Source organism: Procambarus clarkii, chromosome 65 (assembly GCF_040958095.1).
Source record: "Procambarus clarkii isolate CNS0578487 chromosome 65, FALCON_Pclarkii_2.0, whole genome shotgun sequence".
Taxonomy (NCBI): Eukaryota; Metazoa; Arthropoda; class Malacostraca; order Decapoda; family Cambaridae; genus Procambarus; species Procambarus clarkii.
In genome coordinates this window covers 19,827,957-19,841,410 of record NC_091214.1, presented here as the reverse complement: position 1 = coordinate 19,841,410, position 13,454 = coordinate 19,827,957, and the positions used below count along the sequence as shown (strand labels likewise).

The 13,454-nt window shown below is 47.7% G+C and overlaps 1 protein-coding gene across 1 annotated transcript in view; it reads right to left on the bottom strand.

The window, feature by feature from the left end:
* Positions 1 to 4,723: 4,723 nt before the first annotated feature.
* LOC138355008 (galectin-3-like) overlaps positions 4,724 to 13,454 on the bottom strand; it is a 14,834-nt gene continuing 6,103 nt past the window's right edge. The window contains exon 2 of the mRNA XM_069309717.1: positions 4,724 to 5,314. Coding sequence (XP_069165818.1) covers positions 4,724 to 5,314 — 591 coding nt within the window. The remainder of the gene's footprint in view (positions 5,315 to 13,454) is intronic.

Here is a 13,454-nt window from a genome sequence, read left to right as displayed (position 1 = left end):
AATCTCGTTGTACGTCGGTATATATGCTATGGTCCTCATCGTTACTGTAAGTACTATCAAAACAGGACGATGGGCTGAACAATGGCCAGTCAGTCCCCCGTATACTCTGCTGAACATAACCAAACTTAATCTAGCCTAACCCAACTAAATCTAGCCTAGCTTAACTTTACTAACTTATCCACTCATAATACATATTTACTTAACGTTGTTTAACAGATCTCTAACTCTGTCAGTGGAGGACATATGAAAATGTATATATATGGTGATTAGCATTGTAAATATGTGACCAAGTCTGTGGTAGAAAAAAAGGTTAGAGAGCGCAAGCCTATGATATAAAAAGCGGTCTTTTTGGAATACTGTGCAGTAAACCATTTGAATTGTTATACCACTATTTCGATATTGGTCTAATTCCAATATGTTATGGTGAGAGAGGAAGTGTAAAGAGTCCCCCCCGCTTATTGTGGAAGAGATGAAGACTGTCATTGACATGAAAGTAAGCTTTGTATGTAATATTTTAGCTGTGAAGACTTCATCAGACCCAAAGGATAAGGGTTACCTGAAGGGCTTATGCATTACAAAATATGATTGTGAAGTATTAGTTTAGCAAGAGAGGCAGTAATACTGTAACCCTGAAGCACTAGACTACAATTCCGCTCAACAGATTCTAGGGAAATAAAATTCAGCATTGATTTCCCTTCTTGTTAAATTAATAGGCTACTGGAAAGTGTACATTGCGACACATAATTACTTCAAATGTCTGGCCTAAGTGACCTACATCGCCTCTTGTGAGGTGTCGACTTTGTAAGCCTACTTTTTCTCTGCTAGACTTCATAGAGCCATCAGTAGACATTGACGGCAGACATCAGTTGAAAAATGATGTCTGCTGGCAAGTGTGCATCTTTAGATGGCGTCACATGAACTCAATAAAGCTGTGATATTACTTATTATTAATTGCGTATAATAAAGTTCACTTTATGTACACATCAGAAATAATTTAGTTTTTGGAATATACTTCTTTTATGGGAAGTAGGCCTACGAAGTCTGCCTGAGTTACCAACGTCAGATTAATAACTTCGCAGCTTCATGCGACAAAACATATTCAAACCAAATTAACTAATTCGAACGTCAAGAATAATTTAGATATTAACATGCATTGCGTAGGAGAGCATGGTAAATGTACGTACACAAATTGACTCATAATAGGGGAAGAGGGTGACCAAATTTCCAGGTGGTGGTGAAGTAGGTAGTGTTGGCGGGTCAGTGCTGCTTCAGACGCCCGCGGTGACGCCTCGCATCACGCCTCTCTCACTCACACCTCTCTCACTCACACCCATTATCTCCCTCATTAATATATCCTCCTGTAAGTTGAGGTGAAGGCAAGCAGGTGTGAGGCTGACCGAGCCACCAGAGGCGCCACTGTCCGGGGAAGCTGAAACTTATTCTGGAATTGCAGTGTATTTGTAGCGGCGGGCTTGTGGGTGGCCGGTGAGACGGCCGCCCACACTGTAAACTGTGAAGTATTTAGTATTACATTCGTGAATATTGTATACACAAACTGTACATAATGTTTATCTGGGAAAATTTCGCGATTCAGGAAGTTATTTGGCGAGGCTGGAGGTCCAGGCAGGTGCCCCATACCCCTGCCCCCTCACAACATAATCGTGGCTGTATCAACTCCAAAGGACACGAGCCACGGTAGACTAACTTGTATACATATTGGCACGACTTGATGGCTTTCTCCGGATTATTATTATTAATTATTGTTCTGTCTCCCAGATGACTGGTTTGAGATAGTTGTGGAGTACAGGGGAGGGAGGCTGTTCCTGTGTGTATGGGGAGAGGGGCTGTTGTATGTATGGGGAAGGTTGTCCCTGTGTGTATGGGGGGGGGACGGCTGTTGTATGTATGGGGAAGGTTGCCCCCTGTGTGTATGGGGAGGGGTTGTTGTATGTATGGGGAAGGTTGCTCCCTGTGTGTATGGGGGGGGGGGACGGCTGTTGTATGTATGAGGAAGGTTGCCCCCTGTGTGTATGGGGGGGGGCTGTTGTATGTATGGGGAAGGTTGCCCCCTGTGTGTATGGGGAGGGGTTGTTGTATGTATGGGGAAGGTTGCTCCCTGTGTGTATGGGGGGGGACGGCTGTTGTATGTATGAGGAAGGTTGCCCCCTGTGTGTATGGGGGGGGCTGTTGTATGTATGGGGAAGGTTGCCCCCTGTGTGTATGGGGGGGGGACGGTTGTTGTATGTATGGGGAAGGTTGCCCCCTGTGTGTATGGGGGGGGGGGACGGCTGTTGTATGTATGAGGAAGGTTGCCCCCTGTGTGTATGGGGGGGGCTGTTGTATGTATGGGGAAGGTTGCCCCCTGTGTGTATGGGGGGGCTGTTGTATGTATGGGGAAGCTGCCCCTGTGTGTATGGGGGCGGCTGTTGTATGTATGGGGAAGGTTGCCCCTGTGTGTATGGGGAAGGTTGCCCCCTGTGTGTATGGGGGGGCGGCTGTTGTATGTATGGGGAAGGTTGCCCCTGTGTGTATGGGGAAGGTTGTCCTTTGTGTGTATGGGGGCGGCTGTTGTATGTATGGGGAAGGTTGTCCCTGTGTGTATGGGGAGAGGCTGTTGTATGTATGGGGAAGGTTGTCCCTGTGTGTATGGGGAGGGGTTGTTGTATGTATGGGGAAGGTTGCTCCCTGTGTGTATGGGGGTGGCTGTTGTATGTATGGGGAAGTTGCCCCTGTGTGTATGGGGGGGGGCGGCTGTTGTATGTATGGGGAGAGGCTGTGTTGTGAAGTCACTTAATTGTGCTTGCGGGGTTGAGCTCTGGCTCTTTGGTCCTGCCTCTCAACCGTCAATCAACTGGTGTACAGGTTCCTGAGCCTACTGGGCTCTATCATATCTACACTTGAAACTGTGTATGGAGTCAGCCTCCACTACATCACTGCCTAATGCTTTCAATTTAACTCCTCAGACACTAGAAAGTTCTTTCTGATGGCTCTGTGGCTTATTTGAGTACTCAGTTTCCACCTGTGTCCCTTTGCTTGTACCACCAGTCTTAAATAAACCGTTTTTATCTACACAATTTATTCTTCTGAGATTTGTATGTGGTAATCATGTCTTCACTAACTCCTCATTCTTGTAGCGACGTGAGGTTTAGTTCCCGTAGTTCCGTAGTTCTTAATAGCCCATACCCCTCAACTCGGGTACTAGTCTGGTGACATACCTTTGAACCTTCTCCAATTTAATCTTTGTGTGTAACTAGATCGGATTTCACGCTGGAACTGCATATTCCAGGATTGGTCTGACGTATGTGGTATACAAGGTTCTAAATAATTCCTTACACAAGATTCTAAAGGCGGTTCTTATGTTGGCCAACTTGGCACATGCCGCTGATGATATCCTCTTGATGAGGGCTTCAGGGCTAGTGTTTATTAGCTTCAGGGGACAGGTCTGGCGGGATATCAAACCCCAGGTTGATATCCCTGATATCTTATCTCCCTGATTCTTGAATAATATCATCCCACAAATGGAACCTTGTATCTAGGGGAGGGTGTTGTGTATAATGAGGGGGGGGGGATGTGTGTGTGTGTGTGTGTGTGTGTGTGTGTGTGTTTCATATCTATGGTGTTTTGTCGCTTTTGGTTTAATCACCAACTATGTGTGTGTGTCTGTGTATTTACTATTTGTGCGAGCAGGATCGAGCTCTTATCTCTTGGACTCTGCCTTTCTAACCGATTTATTTCCCCCTCAATTATGTCTATTACAGATATTCCTAACTCTAGTACACTCACATTCCAGGAAGCAGCCCGTATCAGCTAACTCCCAAGTACATATTTAGTTCTAAGTGAACAGGTCCATCAGGTGAAAGAATCTCTGACGACGTGTGTGTGTGTGTGTGTATACAATTCTATGGTGTAGCTTTGCCCAAATTTGTGACCGCCACTGTGCTAGGGTGGGCGTGGCCCTACACTGTGCTAGGGTGGGCGTGGCCCTACACTGTGCTAGGGTGGGCGGGGCCAGGACTGTGCTAGGGTGGGCGTGGCCCTACACTGTGCTAGGGTGGGCGGGGCCAGGACTGTGCTAGGGTGGGCGTGGCCCTACACTGTGCTAGGGTGGGCGGGGCCAGGACTGTGCTAGGGTGGGCGTGGCCCTACACTGTGCTAGGGTGGGCGGGGCCAGGACTGTGCTAGGGTGGGCGAGGCCCTACACTGTGCTAGGGTGGGCGGGGCCAGGACTGTGCTAGGGTGGGCGTGGCCCTACACTGTGCTAGGGTGGGCGTGGCCCTACACTGTGCTAGGGTGGGCGGGGCCCGGCACTGTGCTAGGGTGGGCGTGGCCAGGCACTGTGCTAGGGTGGGCGGGGCCAGGACTGTGCTAGGGTGGGCGTGGCCCCGGCACTGTGCTAGGGTGAGCGGGGCCCCTACACTGTGCTAGGGTGGGCGGGGCCCGGCACTGTGCTTGGGTGAGCGGGGCCCGGCACTGTGCTAGGGTGGGCGGGGCCCGGCACTGTGCTAGGGTGGGCGGGGCCCAGGCACTGTGCTAGGGTGGGCGGGGCCCGGCACTGTGCTAGGGTGGGCGGGGCCCCGGCACTGTGCTAGGGTGGGCGGGGCCCGGCACTGTGCTAGGGTGGGCGGGGCCCCGGCACTGTGCTAGGGTGGGCGGGGCCCCGGCACTGTGCTAGGGTGGGCGGGGCCCGGCACTGTGCTAGGGTGGGCGGGGCCCCGGCACTGTGCTAGGGTGGGCGGGGCCCCGGCACTGTGCTAAGGTGAGCGGGGCCCGGCACTGTGCTAGGGTGGGCGGGGCCCGGCACTGTGCTAGGGTGGGCGGGGCCCGGCACTGTGCTAGGGTGGGCGGGGCCCGGCACTGTGCTAGGGTGGGCGGGGCCCGGCACTGTGCTAGGGTGGGCGGGGCCCGGCACTGTGCTAGGGTGGGCGGGGCCCGGCACTGTGCTAGGGTGGGCGGGGCCCGGCACTGTGCTAGGGTGGGCGGGGCCCGGCACTGTGCTAGGGTGGGCGGGGCCAGGCACTGTGCTAGGGTGAGCGGGGCCCGGCACTGTGCTAGGGTGGGCGGGGCCCGGCACTGTGCTAGGGTGGGCGGGGCCCGGCACTGTGCTAGGGTGGGCGGGGCCAGGCACTGTGCTAGGGTGAGCGGGGCCCGGCACTGTGCTAGGGTGGGCGGGGCCCGGCACTGTGCTAGGGTGGGCGGGGCCCGGCACTGTGCTAGGGTGGGCGGGGCCCGGCACTGTGCTAGGGTGGGCTTGCCCAGTGCTCCTCAGGGCTCTATACCCACCATCCTGGTTGACCTGGTCGTGCCCCAACCCGTTCTCGCAAATTTAATAAGTCAATATTGACTTATTAAATATGTGCATAGGTGACATACTTAACATAATAGATACCCTTAAAAAGATTCATAGAAAACACCGACCTTACCTAACCTTGTTAGTATCTTAAGATAAGCATCTTATTGCTTCGTAATTACAATTATTACCTAACCTATAATAGGTATAGGTTAAGTAATAATTGTAATTACGAAGCAATAAGATGCCTATCTTAAGATACTAACAAGGTTAGGTAAGGTCGGTGTTTTCTATGAATCTTTTTAGGGGTATCTATTATGTTTAGTATATCACCTATGCACGTAGTTAATAAGTCAATATTGACTTTACGAATTTGCGAGAACGGGTTGCGTGCCCAGTGTTCCTCAGGGCTCTATACCCACCATCCTGGTTGACCTGGTCGTGCCCAGTGTTCCTCAGGGCTCTATACCCACCATCCTGGTTGACCTGGTCGTGCCCAGTGTTCCTCAGGGCTCTATACCCACCATCCTGGTTGACCTGGTCGTGCCCAGTGTTCCTCAGGGCTCTATACCCACCATCCTGGTTGACCTGGTCGTGCCCAGTGTTCCTCAGGGCTCTATACCCACCATCCTGGTTGACCTGGTCGTGCCCAGTGCTCCTCAGGGCTCTATACCCACCATCCTGGTTGACCTGGTCGTGCACAGTGCTCCTCAGGGCTTTATACCCAAGATAATTAAAATATAAATTTAATTTATTATCATTATAAATTAAAATAATTAATAAAAGTAAAAAAAATAATAAAATTAACCAATATCAATGCACCAAAAACAGCGACTGAGCTCGGCTAATTGCAAAGGTAATTAAGTATATTGCATTAATATATTCCCACTTGCAATGTGCACTTATCAACATTTATCTCGTTAATTACGGGTTTTTGGAGTTGATGCGAGACACTTTGGCACTTACCCACACGAGAGGGAAGTGCTCCAGTGATTATTGGACGAGAAGTACTAGTGTGTGTGTTAAGGGTGTAGTGGACCAGGGTGTGGTGGACCAGGGTGTATTGGGGTGTAGGGGACCAGGGTGTACGGTGGTGTGGTGGACCAGGGTGTACGGTGTGGTGGACCAGGGTGTACGGTGGTGTGGTGGACCAGGGTGTACGGTGGTGTGGTGGGCCAGGGTGTACTGTGGTGTAGTGGACCAGGGTGTACGGTGGTGTGGTGGACCAGGGTGTACGGTGGTGTTGTGGACCAGGGTGTTCGGTGGTGTGGTGGTGGTGTGGTGGTGGTGTAGTGGACCAGGGTGTACGGTGGTGTGGTGGTGGTGTAGTGGACCAGGGTGTACGGTGGTGTGGTGGTGGTGTAGTGGACCAGGGTGTACGGTGGTGTGGTGGTGGTGTAGTGGACCAGGGTGTACGGTGGTGTGGTGGTGGTGTAGTGGACCAGGGTGTACGGTGGTGTGGTGGTGGTGTAGTGGACCAGGGTGTACGGTGGTGTGGTGGTGGTGTAGTGGACCAGGGTGTACGGTGGTGTGGTGGTGGTGTAGTGGACCAGGGTGTACGGTGGTGTGGTGGTGGTGTAGTGGACCAGGGTGTACTGTATGTCAGTTCCGTATATAACATATGGTATCTGTGCTTGTGGTCCAACCACTGCCAACTACCTCAAGCCATCACCACCCAACAAAAGTCTGCTATCAGAACAATAACAAACTCTTCTTTCAGACAACACACAGCTCCCATGTTTAAATCCTTAAACATGTTAAACATTAACTCACTTCACACATTCTCTTGTATCATTTACACTTACAAAACTATGTTCTTAAATGTAAATCCTGATCTGAAACTCTTCCTGGACAGATGCAATAGAACCCATACTCACCACAACAGCAATAAATATCTCTGATATCCCCAGAGTCAACTAACTCTATGTAAACACACTATGCAAATAGAAGGTTCTGGTCTATGGAATTCATTCCCTAACGAATTAAAAAGCTGTCCAACCAATGCGTTTTTTAAAAGTATTACGAAAAAGTACCTAATTTCATCTTCATAGTTTCCTTCTTAGTGCTGTACCGCCCACTGTACCTAGCGCTACCCGCTCCCCCAATACATGTACCTAAGCCACATAACTTTACCATTGTAATCACTGTTATCAAATTATATCATAGTTGATGACCGCAAATTTTGCTACAATGAACCTATTAATATTCCTCATTATGCTACAATGAACCTATTAATATTCCTCATTATGGTACAATGAACCTATTAATATTCCTCATTATGGTACAATGAACCTATTAATATTCCTCATTATGCTACAATGAACCTATTAATATTCCTCATTATGCTACAATGAACCTATTAATATTCCTCATTATGGTACAATGAACCTATTAATATTCCTCATTATGCTACAATGAACCTATTAATATTCCTCATTATGCTACAATGAACCTATTAATATTCCTCATTATGGTACAATGAACCTATTAATATTCCTCATTATGGTACAATGAACCTATTAATATTCCTCATTATGCTACAATGAACCTGTTATAATCCTTAAATTTTACTATTGTACGTATTAATATACTTCAAACTTTCTTACAATGAATCAATAATTGCTACAAATTACCTACTTAAAATTATGTGTTAGATTAAGGACCTGCGCGAAACGCTATGCGCAGTAGTGGCTTTACAAGACTGTAAAGCCATCAATGCTATGCACTCTCATAAACCCAATGTACCTTGTATAAATATATATAAATAACTAACAAATAAATAATAACTAAGTCAATTTACCCTGGCTCTACTTTTCAGAGCCTCCGTGAGTGTGGTGTTGAGCTGGTGCCGGGATCTCCGTACACCGTTATACCCGGGATATCCCACACAACGGAAGGATATCTAACTCTAATATCAAACACTGAGTGTAAATGAACATAAGGAAAGAAATAAACGTATTTAGTGAAGAAAACGTGGTGTAGTTTAACATTAGTGTTTAGTTTGGTGTTCGTGGAAGCTTTTGGATTCGTGACGTCACTTCTCTGACGGACGGTCACACGGTAAGTGCATTGTTGACTTTTTAATATTTTAAATACATTTGTATTATACAATATAATGTTCTAAGGATAGCAGACAGACTAAGTGTGTTCCATCCTCTAGTACCAAGTCTCTTACTTGTATTATGCCTCAGAACCCCTTTATCCTGACTTCGCCTGCTACTGTTCATTCTGGCCCTGATTGTTACCTTAGGAAATCGACATGAGCCGTAATGAGGATTCGAACCTATGCGCTGGATGCTCCCAGAAACCTGAGGTAGAATTACTGCACAACGGAGCCAGAGTGCATGGGGAGAGTTGTGTGAAACTCAGGTTGGGCTTCAGTGGAAGCCTCGGCAACCTTCGTGGGTGCACTAGTACCCCCAGGTTGCAATTCTTGTGACCATGTCATGGCGTAGTGGTTTAGTGCATGCATCTGGGAACACCCAGCGCGTAGGTTCGAATCCTCATGACGGCTCCTGTGGATTTTCTTACAGATATGTATCACGATAATGTGATTTATGTGTGTACAGTGTTACCTAACCTAGAGGCTGTGTGGCTCTTGTGTTTACATAGAGGCAGTGATAACGATTACGGTGTCATTAACCCCGATTACGGAGCCATTAACCCCGATTACGAAACCATTAACCCCGATTACGGAGCCATTAACCCCGATTACGAAACCATTAACCCCGATTACGGAGCCATTAACCCCGATTACGCAGCGAGTAACCTCAGTTACAGAGCTGGGAATAGTCCCATGAATATATTTAATAGTGTACAACACTGTACACTGTACCGGGTTGTACAGGTACAGTAACAGTAGGTACATCTTGAGAGTAGTCGAGTGTATAAATTATAAGTGACTATAGTGGGTACTTAAGTGGCAGGTGATGGGAGGAAAACTGAATGGAATTATCAGGGGAAAGCGCCAAGCCACAACGACTATATAGCACTGGGAAGGGGTCAGGATAAGGATTTAGGGATGGGACTGGGAGTGGGAAGGAATGGTGGCCATCCACTTGGACGGTCGGGGATTGAACGCCGACCTGCTGTGAGGAGAGAAGTGGGAGGGAAGCGTGGCGTCGGTAATGAAGGAATCATCACAGTGTTTAATAGCGGCCATCTCCTCCGACTCTCATGCCAACAGCGCCAATTTCCGCTGGCAAAATGCTTTGGTGTTAGTGTACAAGATGTAGCTGTTCCGTCATGAGTGAGACCCGTGGCTGCGGGTGTCTTGTGTGTGGCTTCTGAACACTAGTTGGGTTATCTGCTGGGGTGATAACCACTTAGATATATGGTCATGTTTGACGTGGATTTTGTTGGGTAAGGCGAGTGTTTGGGGTGTGTGTGGACTCACCTAGTTGTGCTTGCGGGGGTTGAGCTCTGACTCTTTAGTCCCGCCTCTCAACCGTCAGTCAACTGGTGTACAGGTTCCTGAGCCTATTGGGCTCTTGTTAGTATGGTCAGGAATCTGTCACTAGTGTATGGGTGACTAGTGCAGGCTGTGTTGTGTGTGTGTGTGTGTGTACACCACTGACAACATTGTGTGTGTACACCACTGACAACATTGTGTGTGTACACCACTGACAACATTGTGTATGTACACCACTGACAACATTGTGTGTGTACACCACTGACAACATTGTGTGTGTACACCACTGACAACATTGTGTGTGTACACCACTGACAACATTGTGTGTGTATACACTGACAACATTGTGTACACCCACTGACAACATTGTGTGTGTGTGTGTACACCCACTGACAACATTGTGTACACCCACTGACAACATTGTGTGTGTGTGTGTGTACACCACTGACAACATTGTATGTGTGTGTACACCCACTGACAACATGGTGTGCGTGTACACTGACAACATTGTGTGTGTGTGTGTGTGTGTGTGTGTGTGTGTGTGTGTGTGTGTGTGTGTGTGTGTGAACACCCACTGACAACATGGTGTACTCACCTATTTGTGCTTGCGGGGGTTGAGCTCTGGCTCTTTGGTCCCGCCTCTCAACTGTCAATCAACTGGTGTACAGGTTCCTGAGCCTATTGGGCTCTATCATATCTACATTTGAAACTGTGTATGGAGTCAGCCTCCACCACATCACTGCCTAATGCATTCCATCTGTTAACTACTCTGACACTGAAAAAGTTCCTTCTAACGTCTCTGTGGCTCATGTGGGTACTCAGTTTCCACCTGTGTCCCCTTGTTCGCGTCCCGCTAGTGTTGAATAGTTTATCCTTGTTTACCCGGTCGATTCCTCTGAGGATTTTGTAGGTTGTGATCATGTCTCCCCTTACTCTTCTGTCTTCCAGTGTCGTAAGGTGCATTTCCCGCAGCCTTTCCTCGTAACTCATGCCTCTTAGTTCTGGGACTAGTCTAGTGGCATACCTTTGGACTTTTTCCAGCTTCGTCTTGTGCTTGACAAGGTACGGGCTCCATGCTGGGGCCGCATACTCTAGGATTGGTCTTACATATGTGGTGTACAAGATTCTGAATGATTCCTTACACAGGTTCCTGAACGCTGTTCTGATGTTAGCCAGCCTCGCATATGCCGCAGACGTTATTCTTTTTATGTGGGCTTCAGGAGACAGGTTTGGTGTGATATCAACTCCTAGATCTTTCTCTCTGTTTGTTTCATTAAGTACTTCATCTCCTATTCTGTATCCTGTGTTTGGCCTCCTATTTCCACCACCTAGTTTCATTACTTTGCATTTACTCGGGTTGAACTTCAACAGCCATTTGTTGGACCATTCACTCAGTCTGTCTAGGTCATCTTGTAGCCTCCTACTATCGTCCTCAGTTTCAATCCTACTCATAATTTTTGCATCGTCGGCAAACATTGAGAGAAACGATTCTATACCCTCTGGAAGATCATTTACATATATCAGAAACAGTATAGGTCCAAGGACTGACCCCTGCGGTACTCCACTCGTAACGTCTCGCCAATCTGAGACCTCACCCCTCACACTGACTCGTTGTCTCCTGTTACTTAGGTACTCCTGTATCCAACGGAGTACCTTCCCTTTCACTCCAGCCTGCATCTCCAGCTTTTTCACTAGCCTCTTGTGTGGCACTGTGTCAAAGGCTTTCTGACAATCCAAAAATATGCAGTCTGCCCACCCTTGTGGGCAAGGGTGTGTGTGTGTGTGTGTGTGTGTGTGTGTGTGTGTGTGTGTGTGTGTGTGTGTGTGTGTGTGTGTGTGTGTGTGTGTGTGTGTGTGTACACCCACTGACAACATGGTGTGTGTGTGTGTGTGTGTGTACTCCCACTGACAACAGTATGTGTGTGTGTACACTCACTGACAACATTGTGTGTGTGTGTGTACACCCACTGACAACAGTGTACTCACCTATTTGTACTCGCCTATTTGTGCTTGCAGAATCGAGCATTGACTCTTGGATCCCGCCTTTCCAGCTATCGGTTGTTTACAGCAATGACTCCTGTCCCATTTCCCTATCATACCTGGTTTTAAAATTATGAATAGTATTTGCTTCCACAACCTGTTCCTGAAGTGCATTCCATTTTTCCACTACTCTCACGCTAAAAGAAAACTTCCTAACATCTCTCTGACTCATCTGAGTTTCTAGTTTCCACCCATGTCCCCTCGTTCTGTTATTGTTACGTGTGAACATTTCATCTATTTCCACTTTGTCAATTCCCCTGAGTATTTTATATGTCCCTATCATATCTCCTCTCTCCCTTCTTTTCTCTAGTGTCGTAAGGTTCAGTTCCTTCAGACGCTCTTCATATCCCATCCCTCGTAACTCTGGTACAAGCCTCGTCGCAAACCTCTGAACCTTCTCCAGTTTCCTTATGTGTTTCTTCAGGTGGGGGCTCCATGATGGCGCGGCATACTCTAAGACAGGTCTCACGTAGGCAGTGTAAAGCGCCCTAAAAGCCTCCTCATTTAGGTTTGTGAATGAAGTTCTAATTTTCGCCAGTGTAGAGTACGCCGCTGTCGTTATCCTATTTATATGTGCCTCAGGAGTTAGATTAGGTGTCACATCCACTCCCAGGTCTCTTTCTCGAATCGTTACAGGTAGGCTGTTCCCCTTCATTGTGTACTGTCCCTTTGGTCTTCTGTCACCTGATCCCATTTCCATAACTTTACATTTACTGGTGTTAAACTCCAGTAGCCATTTCCCTGACCATCTTTGGAACCTGTTTAAGTCCTCTTGGAGGATCCTACAATCCTCGTCTGTCACAACTCTTCTCATTAATTTTGCGTCATCCGCAAGTGTGTATGTATGTGTGTGTGTGTGTGTGTGTGTGTGTGTACACTCACTGACAACATTGTGTGTGTGTACACTCACTGACAACATTGTGTGTGTGTACACTCACTGACAACATTGTGTGTGTGTACACTCACTGACAACATTGTGTGTGTGTACACTCACTGACAACATTGTGTGTGTGTACACTCACTGACAACATTGTGTGTGTACACTCACTGACAACATTGTGTGTGTGTACACTCACTAACAACATTGTGTGTGTGTACACTCACTGACAACATTGTGTGTGTGTGTACACTCACTGACAACATTGTGTGTGTGTACACCACTGACAACATTGTGTGTGTGTGTACACTCACTGACAACATTGTGTGTGTGTACACCACTGACAACATTGTGTGTGTGTGTACACTCACTGACAACATTGTGTGTGTGTGTACACTCACTGACAACATTGTGTGTGTGTGTACACTCACTGACAACATTGTGTGTGTGTACACCACTGACAACATTGTGTGTGTGTGTACACCACTGACAACATTGTGTGTGTGTGTACACTCACTGACAACATTGTGTGTGTGTACACTCACTGACAACATTGTGTGTGTGTACACTCACTGACAACATTGTGTGTGTACACTCACTGACAACATTGTGTGTGTGTACACTCACTAACAACATTGTGTGTGTGTACACTCACTGACAACATTGTGTGTGTGTGTACACTCACTGACAACATTGTGTGTGTGTACACCACTGACAACATTGTGTGTGTGTGTACACTCACTGACAACATTGTGTGTGTGTACACCACTGACAAACATTGTGTGTGTGTGTACACTCACTGACAACATTGTGTGTGTGTGTACACTCACTGACAACAA